The following is an 18,578-nucleotide window of genomic DNA, read 5'->3' on the forward strand; positions in this document are numbered from 1 at the left end:
TGATGCTTAGAGACTCAACCTCCCCTGTGGCCATCTGGAGAGACTGAAAAACTACTAAAGGGACCCCAAAGCTGGAACAACCAGAAGTGAGGTGCTGGGCCCAGACACAGATGCAGAGCAGAATCCCAGGAGTCCACAAATAAATGACCAATTGCCCATGCAGAAGTATCCCAAATCATTCATGCAGGCATTGGCCCTGGGCAGGTAGAGCATGACTCCACCCCTTCAATGTGGGCTCTGGCCACAGGAAACCAGTCCCAACCTGTATCCATCTCCAGGGGGCTCAGCCAAATTATACCACTGTGAAAACATGCCTGAACCACACACACACACACACACACCCCTTCACCACTGTCCTATCTCCTCTCACACAGAAACATCTTCAAGCCTTCTAAACAGCACACCAGATACTGCAATCTGGGAGAGGCTCTGTTGCGGTACTGAGCCCTAATCATTTGGTACCCTCCCAAGCCTGGGCCCACCATGTGCACCATGTTGCGGACACACAACAGCCTGGGACCACTCAGAGGTGAGCTCAAGAGCTTGGGGACACCATGATCCTCTGGGTTTGGGTTTGGAATGTCCCCCAAAAGTCTCCTTGTTGAAAGCTTGGTCCTGATGACAGCAATGTTAGGAGAAAGGGCTTTGGGGGCATGATTGGATCATGAGGTCTCTGATCTCTTAGACGGATTAAGTCATTGATGAGTTCATATTGAATGGACTACTGAGAGCTGGTAGAAACTGTAGGAGGTGGGGGCCTGGCTGGAAGAGGTAGATTCCTGGGAGTTTGCCCCTGAAAAGGGTGTAACTTGTCCCATATCCATGTTCTCTCTTTGCTTCCCGGACACTGAAATGAGCAGCTTTGTTCTACCATGCACCCGTTGCCCTGATATTTTGCTCCATCATAGGCCTGGAAACAATGGAGCCAGCCAAGCATGGCCCAAAACCTCTAAAATGTGAGCTAAAGAAATCTCCTCTCACTAAAGTGACTTTCTTGGGTGTCTTAGCACAGTGATGGGAAGCTAACTAACACAGAGACTCATAGTCAAGTCCAAGAGCCCAATCCTTCCAAGCCAGAAGCCCAGAGACCATGTCACTCGTGCCTCCCACACCCCAGGGTTACTTTTGAGCACTTGCTCTTACTGTCTATATTTACTCCTTTATAAAACCATGACATCTTGGGTGCCTTACTATTTGGAAAAACCAATCTTTCCACTGTGAACTAGTTAACTCCTGGTGTATAAGCATGACTTTGTTATGTAAAACAACTAACTCAAAGCCCACTTCTTCATTTAACTCCCCCCAAGCCAAGGGTCCCTGACCTCCAAACCCCACAGGGCAAGGTACTTGGTCAGTACAGACACCCTCCTCTATCCTAGCCTATGGAAGTTGAACTCTCTACCCCCATCCTTGTTCCTACTCACCTACCCTGCCTCACCCATTTCTTCTCAAAGAGGCCACCACAGGCCCTCGTTCCTTGGAAGCATCCTGACCATCCCCTACCTAGCCCTGCACAGCAGCAGGATATACTTCCTATTGGGATTGTGAGCGGTACACGCGACTCTCTCTCCATGTCTGCCAGCCTGCTGTATCAAATTAAACAAGCCCAGGTATACTCACCCTTACCCCTTACCTCAGGTGTGCGGGAAGCATCCAGCTGCTGACTTCGAGGGGAAGTGGCTGGAGCCTATCTGGCTAAGACAACAGACATGGCTACAGGCCTGTGCTCTGACAGCTCCTCACGCAGTCTTTTTGGATGTGGTCACGCTCACCGCCTTGCTTTAATCACCCTAAAGGTTGACTCCCAAAGGGGCAAGCTAGTGACACCACCATTGAGCCAGAGCCAAGGGCTTAGGCAGCTCCAGGTGGCTAAGACCCTCCCCTGGTATCAGGTTTGACCTCTTCCTTCACCGAGACCCAGCACTCCCTTCAACGGACAGGCATCTCAGAACTGAACACATATACCGAGCAGAGGGGGGGGGGGGTCCCTCAAGGGTGTCACTCAGTATTCTGGCTCCAACAATTTAGTGAGCAAGACAGAAGCCCTACCCTCAAAACTCAGAAGCGAGCATGGAGACCAGCTGGGGGTGGCTACCTGCACTGTCTGATCCAACTCTGCTCTCAAACCTGCCAAGAGGCACACCACTCCAGGTCTTTGTGTCTGGATCCTTAGCCAGCCCCGCTGATTCACTGAGGGTCCATCTGTTGGCTGCAGGGCTGACTCTACTGACTGTAGGGCAGTGTATGTGCACACGGGGGTACCTGTGGGGTGGGAACTGATGTGAAACCTTGCCACTCCGGCCAATGTCCAAGAACATCTATTTATAAACAATGATCCACAGCTCTTGCAGGCCAGCAGAGACCAAGACATCTCACCACGCCCTCAAAGAGCCAAAGGTAAGGCAAACAAATAAATAAGCTTTTAATAAGGCAACAGGTGCCCGGCAACTGTGAGCGGCCCGAGTAGCTGGGTGCCCAGGGCAAGCGCAGGCGTGGAGGAGGCTTCTCCCCACTGTAGCTGGGCAGACAGCTTTCCATGCGGGAGGACGCGGGTGGCCCCCGGGTTTGGAACAAACATGTTTATTGCAGGAAGGGTGAGGCGAGCGGCTCACCAGGCGAAGAGTGGCTTGCTGTCTTCCTTGGAGAGTTCACACAAGCAGTTCAGCAGCAGCAGGGAGTCACCCAGGAACTTGGGTGGCACAATGTCAATGACCAGCTTGCGCAGCGCAGCTGGGCTGCTGTGCAGGGGGTTGGCCCGCAGGTCTGGACGCTGCTTCAGGATGCCGTAGGTATTGATGAGAAACTCACTGAACACCGGGTGCACTTCGCGGCTGTAGCCCAGCTTCTCCAGGCGCGCGGTCAGGGTCAGATAGCGATGCGTCAGCTCACGCAGCTTCTTCTCATCCACGGAGCCGTCTAGGGACTTGATAGATGTCTGGGGACACAGAGGAGTGGAGACAAGGCACTGGGTCAGAAAAGCCTCTGACCCTAGTGGAGGTAGGTGGGACAGGGCAGACTTGGAGGCTTAGCGGGGAAATGGAGGCCCTCGGCCCCTTTCAGCATCCTTCAGAAGGATGAGCCCTTCGGGGTCTTCACTTGGACCCAAGAAGAGTCAGGGGTCTTCAAGAACTTGTTAGCACTAGGATGTACTCCCAGTTCCAGCCCTGACCTGAGGCAATAAAGACACTGTACCTGCTTGATCTTCTCAGGGATGTTGGATACTGTGAAGCCGTAGAGGCGAGTCACCCCTGGAAACACATAGGCCAGGATACGCCGGTCAAGCTGGAACGCGATCTCCCCGACGATGCGGCCATCTTTCTCCGCACCCGCAAAACTCTGGATTTCTGGATGAGATAGGTGCCATCCTGACCATTTCAAGGTACCAAGGTACCTTTGTTCCCCCATGGCCAGAGTAAATAAAAATCTTTAAAAAGCTGAGATGTCTGGAGCTGGAGAGGGGACTCTCGCTCTCGCTCTCTCTCTGCTCTCAGCATGTTTTCCCTGGGACCTGGGCACACTGTTCCATTCTCTGTCGGAGATGCCAAAAGGCACATGAACCCGAAGAAGACAGTGGGGCCCCTGGGGAGGATAGCACTCAGGTCTTTCCAGGTGGAGTGGGGCTCTCTACTGTTGTTCTCAGATGCTAGTCTGCCACCCCACCACTCAGCCTTCTCTGAGGACTGCAGGACCGTCACAGCCTGGCTCTGAAAAGGGCCAGCTCCTTCCGGTCCACAGCACTGCCCTCAAAGACTGGCTGATGTCTAAAGTTCAGTATCAACCCGACCTTGCCCATGTCTGTGGAGAAGATAATGTACTGATAGAAGATTCTCTTCTAAGGGACACTTGAATCCTTCCTCACCCTGGCATCCCCCCTCCAAAAAAACAGCCCCCAAATAACCCCTCTGCCTACAGCAGCCTGTGTCATAGAAATCATTATTAAACAATGCAGTATATATCAACATCCTCTCAAAACCTTATGCTCTTTGAAAAATGAACCTTTTCTGAATTTGAGAGCAAAGACCTGTTGTTCGTGCGGGAAAACACTCTGGTTATCTACAGGGTGCATGTTGGCCTGTCTTTCTGAGGGGGTAAGCCCTCTCAGTCCAACCCCTACATTACAGAGCACAAGATGGCAGAACAGGTAACTTCCCCTAGGGAACATCCCACCCCACATCCCACATGCTGCTCTCCTGAGCTGCACGCATCCATCCTGACAGAAGACACAGGACAGCATGCTCACACCCAGGCACTTTCCAGACAAGACCTGTGATACGGACCCTGACAGGATGTCATTTTGGTGAGGTCCTGGGGGTCTGACCCAAGGCTGCAACAGTACATGAATACATGGCTGAGGAAGCCCAGGCCCTGTGCGCACTGCAGTACCTCAACCTCCATACTCAAGACACTGATAACCACACGGAGAAGTGGGCCCTGGACCCTGCTGCTGGTGCCTTGTGACCCTGAGCATTGTTGGTATGTCCACATCAGCCTGAGCCCCAGAAAGATGTGCTGTCGTCCTTACAGCCATGATGGAATGAAGGGGCAGGCCCAGAGCTAGCTCTGCCTTTGACCTTGGCCAAGCAGTTTTCCATCAGGTAGCAGGCCCTAAGCCAGGGTCTGTGATACACATTGACCAGGACAACACTGTGCTGAAAACCATGTACCCCTGTGAATACCAGCTACTCTGGTTAAGTCAAACAACCAGGAAGAAGCTTAGCTAGACAGGGAAATCGGGAACCCCACCCTGGGCTCACAGAGTAGGGGACAGGGGAGATGGGAAGCCCTCCCACTGCCCTATATAGCAGGGTACTTGGAAGTAGGTTCAGCTAGTACCTCCCTTGCAAGACCAGCCTCTCTCCAAATCACATACTCTATGCGTTTGCTACGTGTGCTCTGTGAAACACTCACTGCAGAGAGACCAAGGACGCACACACAGCCTGGCCTCCTGCACAGACTCCCAGGCAGTAGGAGTCAACGACTTTGGGTTCATGGTACCTGCAGAACGATACTCTCCCCAACCTGTTCTGGTTGTGAAAACAGCCAAAGGGCATAGGGCAGTAAAGAGAGTGAACGTTGCCATTCTCTGTGACCCTGGCTCGGTCTAGTCAGAGGAAGAGTGTGACACTCGTGACAGAGAACGTCCTTCCTTCCAAGCACGGCAGACCAGCAAGGAGCCAGGCCAACAGCACACCCTGTTTTTATTTCTTACCTCTGGAATAGTTGATTGATCCACGTGAGAATCCTTTGAGGGAACCTCAGAATCCAGTACAATGGAGGCTGGGGTCACATGATTCCCCAGCAGATTAAAAATCCATTATCAGAACGTAATTCACATACTATAAGCCTTACCTCTTTAAAGCAGCCAATTCTATGGTCACTATTACACAGAGCCATACAGCCATCACCCCTGTCTCTTTCAGAAGTTTACATGACCTCCTCCCAAAGCAAACAAACCCTGTACTAGTAACAATCACTTTTCCTTCTCCAGCCCCTGCAAGTACCACTCTGACTTATGCATTTATCTAAGACGGGTGTGTCACATGGGTGGCACTACACAGTGGGCATCCTTTTGTGTCTGACATCATCCACTTGGCATAATGTTTTCAAGGTCCATTCTTGTGGCACCCCAGTGCTTCGTATTCCTTTTTGGGGTTGGATAACATCCCATCATATAAATAAGCTACATCTTCTTTACCTGCTTCTCAGTTGATGGCTGTTTGTGTTGTTTCCCTTTGGGCTATTGTGACTGAGGCTGCTATGGACACTTGTGTGAAAGTGTCAATGTGAACAGATGTCCAGTTCTCTGAGTAAATACCTGAGAATGGGATTCCTGGGTCTTAAGGTTTATGACCTTGGTGATGGCCCTATTTTGCATTTCCATCAGTGCTCAAAGAACCTCTTCCTCCACCCCCTTGCATCTCATACCATTGTCGCCCATTGGTGTTACTGCAGATGGGGACAGAATATGGATCTCCTTGTGGCTCTCATTGTGAGCATGGCTAATGATGCATATTGGCCAGTTAGAGACCTTCTCTAAAGAATTATCAGCCCAAGTCTGTACATTTTTAAAAAACAGAGTCTTGCTGTGCAGCCTGAGCTGAGCTAAAGCTAGAGATTCTTATGTCTCCATTTCCTAAGTCAGTGGCGGGTTTTGTTTGTTTGTTTGTTTGTTTTTTTGGGTGTTTTTTTTTTTAAGCTGAGGGCCGAACCCAGGGCCTTGCACTTGCTAGGCAAACGCTCTACCACTGAGCTAAATCCCCAACCCTAAGTCAATGGTTCTCAACCTGTGGGTCACAACCCCTTTGGGGTTGAACTGCTCTTTTGCAGGGGTTGTATATCAGATACCCTGCATATCAGTTATTTACATTATGATTCATAACAGTAGCAAAATTAAAGTTATGAAGTAGCAATGAAATAATTTTATGGTTGGGGGTCACCATGACATGAGGAACTGTATTAAAGGGCCACAGCATTAGGAAGGTTGAGAAACACCATCCTAAGTGATAACAGTACAGAAGTGTGCCACCACACCTGTAGCCTTGTCCATTTTTAATTGGATTATTTGGCTTCTTACTATTGAATGCAAGGGAGTTTCATTTTGTTTTTTAGGGTATTTTGTAGACGAGGTCTTAGTCTGTAGCCCAGGCTGGCCTAGAAATCACTATGTACCCCAGGTTACCTTGGAACTCAAGGCAATCTTCCAGCCTATGACCTAGGATTACAGAAGTGAGCCACCTCATCCTGCAAGGGTTCTTATGTATTCCAGAACTATTCCCATACCAATACATTATTTACTAATGATTTCTACAGTGATTTTTCATTTTTTCATGTTCCTTAAAGCACAAGAGGTTTTCCGTTCAGAAAAAGAGTTCAATTTATATATTTTTCATGGTTGTGTAAGTTTTTGGTGGCATATCTAAAAATCCATTGTCAAATCTAAGGTAGAGAAGACTGAACCCTGTGTCTAGGTTTTGTGGGCTTTAGAATTCTTAGATCTCTTAGGTATTTTCATATGCTTTGAGCTGGTTTTTGCATATGATGTGAGGTACATCCAAGCTTCATATTTTGCATGTACACTCCCATGTGTTGAAGACCGTCCTTTCTCCACTGAAATGTCTTATCAATGTTATAACATCAAACTTGAAATGCATGGCCTTGTCGCTGGGCTCACCATTCTTTCCCATTGGTAGGTATGTCTGTCCTTATGATAAGTCTTGATTACTGTAGCTTTATAGTAAATTTGAAATTGGAAAGTGTGAATCCTCTACTTCATTCGTTTTTTTAAAAGTTGTTTTACCTTTCCTGAATCCCTTATATTGCAATATAAATATAAGGTTCTGCTTATCTTTTCATAAAGAAACTAGCTAGAATTGATAAGAATTGCAATCATCTATTGATTATTATTGATATTGGCTACTAAACAATATTAAGTCTTCTAATCCACGAATGCAACTGTTTTTAGTTATTTAAAGTTGTATGCCTTTCAGTGTGTTTCTTTCTTAGTCACTTTGTACAGTTACAGAAGCTTAAAAAAACAATTCCTGCACATCTTTATCACTCCCCAGCCCCGAAGCTCAGGGAACATTGCCAAGGAAAAGGAGGAAAGAATCTATGAACCAGAGGATGGAAGAGTGCCATGAAATGCTGTCTTCTGAACAAGACATGGCCATGCACTCAAGAATTCACAACAGCTGAGCTTGCTGCTTGCCCAAGACCTGCATAATACTGAGAACATCAACATTCTAAAATAGATGGGGAAGGGGTCCTAGCTGAGGAGCTGTGGACAGTTATTGGCAGCTGAAGAAGGGGAATTATCTTTACTTTGGTGGTGTATCCACTTGTAAGTTACCCGTGCTCCAATAACTAACCCACTCATCTTCATGCAAACAATCATCATTAAAGTCAGTGGGTCATCCAAAGAAAAGACACAGAAGTAAGAGGAGACCTTATTAGGGAAAAGACAGGATCCATAGGGAGTGGAAAGGGGTTAAAAAAGATGTGGATATTATCAAAATACATTAATATATGTATAAAATTGTTCAAGAACATTTTTTTAAATCCAGGAATTAAAACTGACAAGACAAAAAAGTACCCAGGCCCAGTCGGATGGTACATGTAATGTCAACAATTAAGAAGTAGAGGCAGAGCCGGGCGTTGGTGGCACACGCCTTTAATCCCAGCACTCGGGAGGCAGAGCCAGGCGGATCTCTGTGAGTTCGAGGCCAGCCTGGGCTACCAAGTGAGTCCCAGGAAAGGCGCAAAGCTACACAGAGAAACCCTGTCTCGAAAAACCAAAAAAAAAAAAAAAAAAAAAAGAAGAAGTAGAGGCAGGAGGACTAATGTGAATTTGAGAGTATCCAACAAAAACCTGTCTCAAACAAGCAAACATACATACACAAGGTGGATGGACACATGGAGAGGCAGAGTGGATACATACCCTTCCATATTAATGCGTATCTCTTCTCTCTCTCTTTCTGTCTCTCTCTCTTTTTTTTTCTCTCTCTCTCTCTCTCTCTCTCTCTCTCTCTCTCTCTCTGTCTATCTGTCTGTCTCTCTCTTTCTGTGTTTGTATGCATGTGCACCTGCAGATACATGTTCACATATGTGTATGCATGTGGAGGTCAGATGAGTTGGACACCAGTATCATCTTCTATCACTCTCTTCTTTATGTTTTGAAGCAGTGTCTCTCACTGAACGTGAAGCTCACCAATTGGCTAAAATGGCCAGCCAGCAAGATTCCGAGGTTTGCCTGTCTCCACCTCCAGTGCTACGGTTATATATCCATGCCACAGTGCTCAGTCTTTACGTAGATGATTAAAAATTCGAACTCGGGACTTCATTCTCACACAGCAGGCACTTTACCAACGGAGCCATGTTCCCAGCCCCTGCATTTCTTCTGTTGGGGTCTCTCTCTCCTCTGCACCCCGCCCCCAAGCATTAATTAGGCAGATGAAACATTCTGCCCAAAAAGTTCTAGGACTCATTCCTGGACCAACCTAGAATTTCCAAGATCCGCCTGTACATCGAAGAAAAAAGTCAATACAATTGATATATCTTTAGGTAGAGTTATCAGGAAAGAATAAAATACAAAAATAGCTAGGATCAAAAATTAGAAATGGCACCATTCTAATGACACTTAGGGAGATAATAAGAAAATATTAGGAGTAGCTTTACACACACACACACACAAAATGGCAACCTAGATGAAACAGAACACTCTATTAGAAATATACAAGCTACCTAATCTCATGCAAAAATAGATACCTATAGAATATACTTATTCAATAATGGGATTTGTAGTCACAAAACATTCCAGGAACTAGAGAGGTGGCACAGCAGTTCTTTGCACTTGTTCCTCTTGCAGAGGGACTTGGGTTCGGTTCCCAGCACCCATGTGGTGGTTTAGTTGTGATCCTTAACTCTAGATCCAGGGAATCCTATTCCCTCTTCTGGCTGCACAGGCACTGTACATGTATGTAGTACACACAGATACATGCAGGCAAAACATGAATACATATAAAAAAAACAAATCTTTTTTTTAAAAGATTCTTGCAAATTTCAAGGCCAAGTTGGTTTCAGTGGTGAATTCTGACAAACATGTAAGAAATAAATAAGAGCTGGGCAGTGGTGGCACACACCTTTAATCCCAGTACTCCAGAGGCAGAGGCAGGTGGGTCTCTGAGTTTGAGGCCAGCCTGGTCTACAGAGTGAGTTCCAGGACAGCCAGGACTATACAGAGAAACCCTGTCTTGAAAAAACCAAAGGGGAAAAAAAGAAAAGAAAGAAAGAAGACAAACATGACATAAATTCCTCCAGCTAAATAAGAAGGCTGTCACACTGTCTATCTCATTCTTTAGGGCCAACAATTTATACCAAGTCAGAAAATGCATTACAAGAAAATTGCAGAATGGCATCTCACATGAATAGCATACATCCTTAACAAAAATTTTAGCAAGCAGAATTCAACTAGGTGAAAAAGTAAAATATATCATCATCAAGTGAGGTTTATCTTAGGAATGCAAGGTTAGTTTAACATTAAAAAATTAGTCAGTATGATTTACCATAGGCTATGATATGAATGGGATCTCCAAAGGTCCATATGTAAAGGTTTGGCTTCAGGGTAGCAGTACTACAGCCCCTTCAAGAAGTGAGCTGGTGGTAGGTCCTTAGCTCACTGAGAATGTGCCCTCATACAACCTGGTGGGACTTAAGCCCTCTACCTCTTCTCTCTACTTCTTGCCTGTACCTCCCTCACCAGAATCACAAATCCAGGAGACAACTTGATCTTCTTAAAGTTGAGTCTCCCAATCCATGAACCAAAACAAACCTCCCTTTACTTCCTAAGTAGCTTGTTTCTAGTGTTTCATCACAGTGATGAAAAGTTAAAATATCAAACATATCACAAAAATATCCATCTCAATAGAAGTTGAAAAGTACTTAACAGAGCCGAGTGGTGGTGGCAGCGGCAGCGGGGGGGGGGGGGGGGGGGCATGTCTTTAATCCCAGCACTTGGGAGGCAGAGGCAGGTGGATCTCTGTGAGTTTGAGGCCAGTCTGGGCTACAGAGCAAGATCCAGGAAGGGCGCAAAGCTACACAGAGAAACCCTGTCTTGAAAAACCAAGAAAAGAAAAAAGAAAATAAAAATTATTTAATCAAATTTTAATTTCTGTTTGTGATAAATCAGCAAACTAGAAACCAAAGGGAATTTTTTCAGCCTGGCAAGAGGCATCTACAAAACGTAACTAGTGTCAGGCTTCATAGTTAACACATGAAAGTTTCCCCTACCTAGAAAAAGAACAAAGATATCACTGTCATCAATCCCACTCCACACTGGTTTAGAGACCTAGCCGGTGTAATAGGATAAGAAAAAGAAATTAAAGACGTAAGTTAGAAACAGAACAGTGAGCTTGTCTTCCTTCACAAATGACATAATTGGGCAGAGATATATAGTTCAGCAGTAAATAGGGTGCTTGCCTAGCAGGCTGGGGGCCCTGGGTTCAGTCCTGTACTGCAAAAACAAAACAAAAGAAAAGAAAACAAAACACCAGAAGGAATTTGTCAAAACAGTTACTAGTTTGGTAAGCTTTTAGGACACAAACTGTATTCATCAATGTTCTCCAGAGCAATAGAACCATTGCTATTGGTTCGTGTGTGTGTGTGTGTAGGGATCTATTATAAGGGATTTGAATGATTATGAAATCCCACAAATCTTGAGAGCTGCAGTTGGCAAATGGCAAAGCCAGAAGAACTGATGACGTAGACAAAATTCCTGCCCAAAGGCTACTGTCATAGAGACCAGAAAGAACTGATATTTACGGTCCAGGCCTGAAAGCAGAATTCTCAGGGGATGTTTTCAGGCCTTCAACTTATTCAAAGACTACCCACATTGAGGATGGAGATTCGTTTTTTCCAGTCTACCAATTTAAATATTAATCTCATAAAAAAAAAATCTTTACTAGCATACAAGGAATAAAGGATGACTAAATGACTAGGTGCCCTATCCCAGAGAGGCTGACCTATAACACATAAATTAACTATCACAGAGGTCAACATACAGGTATATAGTAACTATATATAGAAATATATAGGGATATTTTCATGTGTAAGAAATATAAAATGTTGTTAGTAAAATTTATGGCCAGAACACGATGGTGCACGCCCTTAATCCCAGCACTTGGGATGTAGAGGTAGGTGGTTCTCTGTAAGGTCATGGTCAGCTGTTCTATATAGTGAGTTCCAGGATAGCTGGAGCTACATAGAAAGACTCTGTCTCAAAAAATAAACAAATAAATAAATAGCATTTACATACCATGATAAATATAAATATACAGTGTTGATTTAAAAATTCAAGTGGCCAGCCCTGAAATCATATAGATACAAGTAAAAGTATATAGAATGAGCAGGTTGTGCTTAAATATTTAGGAATACACACAGGCACACATACACATATGCAGCAATAACTAAAGAAAAAGAAGCCATCATGAATTTGAGAGAAGGGGTATGTGGGAGGGGCTGGAAAGAAGAAAGAGGAAGGAAAAATCATACAATTACATTTCAATTTAAAAAAATTATTAAAATAAAAACTAAAATATGTCAATTTCTCAAAGGTGCCATTTGTCAAAAAATCAATATAATTGGCCTAGAGATCCAAGATCATTCCAGCCAAGATCGCATCAGACTTTCTTTTGTAAAAATGGCTAATCTGATTCTAAAGTGAATACAGAGACATGAAGGAGCTAGAATAGCCAGGACAACTTGATTAATGGTTTGACACAAAGCCATAAACACCTAGTCTAAGGGGATCTACACAAATGGATGTATTAAGTCACATAAGAGTTCAAAAACAGATTCGCATGCAGGATGAGGGTCAGTTTTTGACAAGATGCTGGAGTAGTTCCATGGGGAAGAGCCATCTTTTCAAGTGTTGGTGTTAGGTGTAGCTTCTATATGCAAACCTCATACCACAGACCAAAAAAAAAAAAAAAAAAAAAATGCCTTGTAACTAGTGAGAGACCTAAATCCAAAACCTAAAGCTATAATATAAAACATCCAAAAGAATAAAGAGAATCTATAATCTTGGTTTTAACAAATACTTCTTAAATCAGACACAGAAAGTACAAACTACAAAACAAAACAAAAAAACCCAGGAAGTTCAACTTGACTATGTTCAATTGTTTCATCCTTCCCCCAACAAAACAGTAAACAGTGGAAAACATGCAGACTGGGAGGCGATACCTAAGAAACATAAACCCAAAAAGGACTTATATCCAGAATCACATGAACAGATTTTGCAACTAAATATGAAGACAAGCGACTCTATTTTTTCCAAAAGGCCAGGGCAAATATAACCTTGGACCCTGGCCCTCCCTGGCTCTCCTCCCTACTCTTCACCACTGGAGAAGCTAGCCACAACCAAGTCTCCTACACATGGGTTTCCCCACCCAGGGCTGCCTGTGTGTACCATACCATTGAGGTAATAGGTCCGCCTGCTCCTATCCCCAGTGGGCACGTTACTCTCCGAGAAGCACACCTTCTTAGGCCGCACCATTTCCCTGGTCTCAAGCAGGGTTTTGTCAGCCAGGGAATCCTGCATGGGACTCAGGAGTGGAGACAGCTTCCGGTCAACCAGTCGTGTTTGTAGTTCTGGCGGATTGAGGAAGGCCTTGAAAGGCACCTGGGAGGTGGATGCACAGCCTGGGGAGGCCTCATCCTCACTGGAGAGCGGGGCGTGTGAGCATAGCAGGTCCTCTAGGGAAGATGTCTGTAGCTGAGAGGCTGTATCAGGGACACTGGCAAACCTTCCAAAATCTGGACCTGGGGTGGAGAAGAAAAGAACAATAAGTCAGACTGGAGGTACTCAGACATGCTTGGAAGCACAGAGAGATGTGGATGAAAGCTATCACTCCCGAACCCAGAGCTCTGGCCCCTTCTTAGCACTTCTGATGATGAAGGGAGCCCCTGTCCCGTTAACTCAACAGTAAGCATGTGCTCACAACCACACTCACTGGAGTAATGCCTAAAAACGTGCTTTTTAAAGTCATCACAAATGGTATCATCCCGTAAGTCTTTCTGCAACATAAAATGTTCACATTTATCCATATCCAGCCACTTATGAAGCACCTGGCTCCTCTGTTTCCTTGCCCATATGCATGCCCAGTGACTTTTCATCATAAAGGCAAAGCTGTGGTTTGGGTGGCGGCTCGGTGGTAGGGCACTTGCTTAGCTGGGCTAGGCTCTGGGTTCAAAGCTCAGTACTTGAAAAACAAACAAACATAGCAAAGCTGTGGTCAGCCTCTCTGGATGTGCCTCCTTGCTCTCAGTGAGCCCTGCTACAGTCACTCCTGAGCTCAGGTGTGTGCACTTTGACTGCCCTTGTTTTCCACAGGTCTCATCAATCTGTTCTTTGACTTGGGAAGTTCTTTCCTACCCAGGGCTTGTTCTCTTAGTAAGCAAAATCAAGTATACTTGAGAAAGTGTTTAATTTAAGAACCTATCAAAAGCCTTATCTTAAAATGTACACATGCAGGAACCAACTGCTTTGCCCCTAAAGTGTTTTCTAAGAAAAAAAAGTTAAAACAACAACAACTTGCTGGCAAGATGCTACACCTCCTGTCTGCCCCTGTAAGACCCATTGGTCTTACAGACCCAGACACTCTTCAAAGCACCAACAAGCCTTATGTACAGCTGTCCACCACTAGAAATGTTGACAGGAGAGCTTCTCTTGGAAATTGATGTAAATATGGCTCAGTAGGAAGCAGAAAACCAAAGTGGGCCAATAAACAAAACTACAAATTCTTAGAAAAGGGTCTCTTCAACACACAGTTCTGGGAAACTGCATTTCACACGTGAAAGTACAAAACTAGATCCCTCTCTCAATACCTTTGGGACCCCATCAGGTAGCATGAAGTTTGTCAGTCTCGGATGGTGGTCAGCAAAAAGAGACACAGGGGCTAGTATCTCCACAGCCACCACAACACACAGTGTCACAAATTTCACACATTTGGGCTGGAGAGATGGCTCAGAGGTTGGGAGCACTGGCTGTTCTTCCAAAGGTCCTGAGTTCAATTCCCAGCAACCACATGGTGGCTGAAAACCATCTGTAATGAGGTTTGATTCCCTCTTTGGGCCTGCAAACAGAACACTGTATACATAATAAATAAATAAATCTTTAAAAAAAAAACAAATTTCACACATTTGCTGCGGGACGTCACACGTGACCCAGCTGCATGAGCACAGTCCCTCCAACAAATGTTATGTTGTCCAGCAACACTGTCTCCATCCCCAACTCTAGCTCCCTCAGAGGATCCCCTGTATATCCAAGCTCTCTCTTCAAGGTTCCTCTTGGGACTCAGTGATGGTGATGTGGTGAAGGACTCCTCTAATCCTCTAAGTTTTGTGCCTACCAGACCCCAGTGGGCTACGAGATGCCTTTCAAGTAATGGCTGGGCTCAGAGGACAGAGGCAGACATCCAAAGTGGACTCTAAGAAGTCACTAGACCAAACGTATGTCCTCAAAGTCTCCCTTTTGACACGTTCATAGCTAACCTCAGGACACCTCATAGGAGTGGGCTACAGCCTGGCCAATGCCACAGTTTGCCATCAGGCTGTTTGTATCCTTAAGGACTAGGTGAGTTGGAACATATCTCTAGCCCCCCACTCTGGCCAGGTGGTATAAATGGCAATCACTTCCTTAAGGAAGCTGAGCCTACTGGATCACTAGAGTTCTCAGGCACCAGTGATGGGAGGGGCCTCTGTCCACTGCCCACCATTCCAACCAAAGTCCCAGGTCACATCTGCCAAATATATCCTAAACCTCACTATTGTGTACGGAAGAGAATTTTTTTTTTTTTTTTTTTTTTTTTACCAAACCTTTTAAAACACAACCAACTACTTTTTGCAAAAATTGATCACCAGCCCCACACATGCATTTTCCCCCTCTCTCTGTTAAAAAAAAAATCCACATGTTTGAGCTGATACTATTTGGTAAACAGATGGTAGCACCACACACAGTCTTTGCCACCCACTCATCCAAGAATTGATAGCAGGATCTCCCTCTGGGGTGGGAGCCGCACCTTCCTCCTGGAGCCAGGTTTGATAAGTGACTCTTTCAACCCAATGCAAATGATGGATGAGGCCCAGCTTCGCTCGATCAATAGGCACACCTGCCCCACTACAAGACAAGAGTATGGGAGCTGCTACAAAGCACAGAAGGAAACACAGCGCAGGATCAAGCCGCCCAACAAAATGGAAATGACTTCAGCGGGCCTGGAGTCATGTGATCACACCCTGCCTGTCTTAATCCAGGTGGCAGTACTTCGAGACATTACCAACTGGCATATCCACCAGCTGACATGCCCACTCCACCATTCAGGTGTGGACTGAGTCTCTGAGAGAAAGGCTTTCCCTAGGATATTCTTCACAACAGGCTACTTGGCCTGAGAAGTTGGAAGTTGCCCCATGAGCAGGCCTCTCTAACCCTTCATAGGTGGAGCTGCTCTGTCCAGGCAAGGCCTGCACCTCACCTCCATTCCCGGGGGAGCAGGCCTCAGGGTAGGTAGGGGCCTTGGGAAAGAGCAAGTCCCGGCTCCCTCGGCCACAGCTGTCCTGGCAACTCTCATTGAGCAGCCTCTTCAGCATCTGGTTCTCCTTCAGGAGGCGCACCTGCTTCTTCAGGTCCGCGTTCTCGCTCATGAGCCTGTTCATCAGCTCGCTACCCTCTGCCATAGTGTCCTAAAGTGCTCACATGTGGGCCTGTGGCCCCATGGAGATGGAAATACAGAGCCCACAGACCCCACAGAAACAACCTAAGACCACGGAGTTCCACGCTGCCTGGTTCCACAGCCTTGTGATGTCGATACCCTTAAAGAGACAGCACCACAAGGCCAACACCCTTCTTCCTCTAGTCCTCAGCCACCCTCCCCTCCCCCCCAGACAACTCCAGACCAACCTGGGCCTGGTGATACACACAGAAAGCAGATGCATACAGAGTATGTAGGCAAGCACCTCTAACCACAGAGGGATTGAGAGCGTCAATAACATAGACAAGGTCCATGGACTGTGAAGGAAGGAGGTCCATGGACTGTGAAGGAAGGAGGTCCATGGACTGTGAAGGCAGGAGGATGACCTCCTAGAAGGCAGCCTAGACAGGAAGGAAAGCGTGTACCAAGACCTCCAAGGCCAGACCTGACAGCACCTTCCAGAAGCAGCCAGAACAGGGCATGGGAGGGTCATGCTGGCCACACTATGTGAAGTCCACAGGCCACAATGGCAACTTGGCTGTCATCTGTGACTGCTCTTCCTATGACACGTGTCTACGAGGTTACCCTGTCATTTCCTGACTCCACGGGACCACAGGCCACTGGGGTTCCCAGAACCTACGGGGTAAAGGACATACTGTTTTTGAGTCTTGCCCTTGGAACTTGTGCTTAAGAAAGAACAGGGCCCTGAGAGCAGAGGAGATGAGCACCTGGGGCAGGACCCCATGATTGCCCCACAGTCCCAGGGAGACTCTAGGGGAGCCCTGAGGACAGGGCTGGAAGTGGAGGCTACTTACTGATCACATTATCAGACTTCTCTCATGAAAAGGCTTAAGGCAGCACATTGGTGTCCGTCACACACAATGAGCACTGAGTGACTTCACGCCAAACACTGAACAAAGTAGGGACGAGGCCCTATGGACCGGTGATCTCGGCCTGGTGGTGCTGCCGTGGTCAGTCAGTGTAGCTGTCTAGAAACTCACCTGGGCACCCTGCTTTTCCTACTGCATGAAGGGAGTGAGCTCTGTTTCTGAATCAGAAGATCTTCCTGCACTGGCCACTCAGAGACACCAATTTGACTTTTTGCTCATTTTATTATTTTTTTTATTATTATTTCCTTCTTTACACTTATTCTGGATTCTTTCAGTAGTTGTTAAATCCTTGGTCACTGCATGCTTTAGCTACATCCTACACATTTCGACTCCCTGCACCAAGGCTGAGCAAAGTGTCTCAGCATAGGCCTAGGTTCCAAAGAGCCGGCTCATGCACTAAGGACAGGTCCCAGTCTCACTGCCTGGGGGCCCCCTAAACAGTTCAAGCTAAACAACTGTCTCACTTATCCAGAGGGCCTGGTCCAGTACCATGGGGGCTCCTTCAGCTATTGGTCCACAGTTCATGCGTTTCCACTAGTTTGGCTAGTTGTCTCTGTACTTTTTTCCAATCATGGTCTCGATATCTCTTGCTCATAGAATCCCTCTTCTCTCTCATCGATTGGGCTCCTGGAGCTCCGCCTGGGGTTTGGCCATGGATCTCTGCATCTGCTTCCATCATTTACTGGATGAGGGTTCTATCATGACAGTTAGGGTGTTCGGCCATCCGATCACCATAGTAGGTCAGCTCAGGCATCCTCTCAACCATTGCCAGTAGTCTATAGTGGAGTCATCTTTGTGGATTCCTGGGGACCTCTCTAGCACTCTGATTCTTCCTATTCCCCTGGTGTCTTCATTTATCATGGTATCTCTTTCCTTGTTCTCCCACCCTGTTCCTGATCCAGCTAGGACCTCCCGCTTCCCTAAGCTCTCTTTCCCCTGATCCTTTCCCTCCATTACCCCCCCCCCACCCCGTTTGCTCATGTAGATCTCATCCATTTCTCCATCGCTGGGTGATCCCTGTGTCTTTCCTAGGGTCCTCTTTACTAGCTTAGCCTCCCTGGAGCTGTGAGTTGCAGTCTGGTTATCCTTTGTAAAGCCTTTATTTTAAAGACCAGTTTCAGTCTCAAATGGCTGAGAAACACTTAAAGACATGTTCAACATCCTTAGTCATCAGGGAAATGCAAATCGAAACAACTCTGAGATTCCATCTTACACCCGTCAGAATGGCTAAGATCAAAACCACAAGTGACAGCTCGTGCTGGAGAGGATGTGGAGCGAAGGGAACACTCCTCCATTGCTGGTGGAAGTGGAAACTTGTACAGCCACTTTGGAAGTCAATATTAGTTTCTCTGAAAATGGATCTACTTCAAGACCCAGCCATACCACTCTTGGGCATATACCCAAAGGATGCTCAATCATCCCACAAGGACACTTGCTCACCTATGTTCAT

The 18,578-nt window shown here is 46.3% G+C and overlaps 1 protein-coding gene across 3 annotated transcripts; it reads right to left on the reverse strand.

The window, feature by feature from the left end:
- Nucleotides 1–2,398: 2,398 nt before the first annotated feature.
- On the reverse strand, nt 2,399–16,777 carry Spatc1l (spermatogenesis and centriole associated 1 like). Of its 3 annotated transcripts, none has more exons than XM_059282283.1 (4): nt 16,684–16,777; nt 12,967–13,314; nt 3,193–3,344; nt 2,399–2,935 (listed from the first exon to the last, which is right to left on the reverse strand). In XM_059282283.1, the coding sequence occupies exons 1-4, from the start codon at nt 16,718–16,720 to the stop codon at nt 2,609–2,611; spliced, it is 864 nt and encodes a 287-aa protein (XP_059138266.1). In that variant the 5' UTR covers nt 16,721–16,777; the 3' UTR covers nt 2,399–2,608. The 3 variants fall into 3 exon arrangements, 2 of the variants coding, with proteins under 2 accessions (XP_059138266.1, XP_059138265.1); XM_059282282.1 differs by lacking the exon at nt 16,684–16,777 and adding an exon at nt 16,023–16,344; XR_009383553.1 differs by lacking the exon at nt 16,684–16,777 and adding an exon at nt 16,023–16,344 and having other exon boundaries at nt 2,822–2,935; nt 13,031–13,314.
- Nucleotides 16,778–18,578: the final 1,801 nt, after the last annotated feature.

The sequence above is a fragment of the Peromyscus eremicus genome, chromosome 16_21, assembly GCF_949786415.1.
Source record: "Peromyscus eremicus chromosome 16_21, PerEre_H2_v1, whole genome shotgun sequence".
NCBI classification, from domain to species: domain Eukaryota; kingdom Metazoa; phylum Chordata; class Mammalia; order Rodentia; family Cricetidae; genus Peromyscus; species Peromyscus eremicus.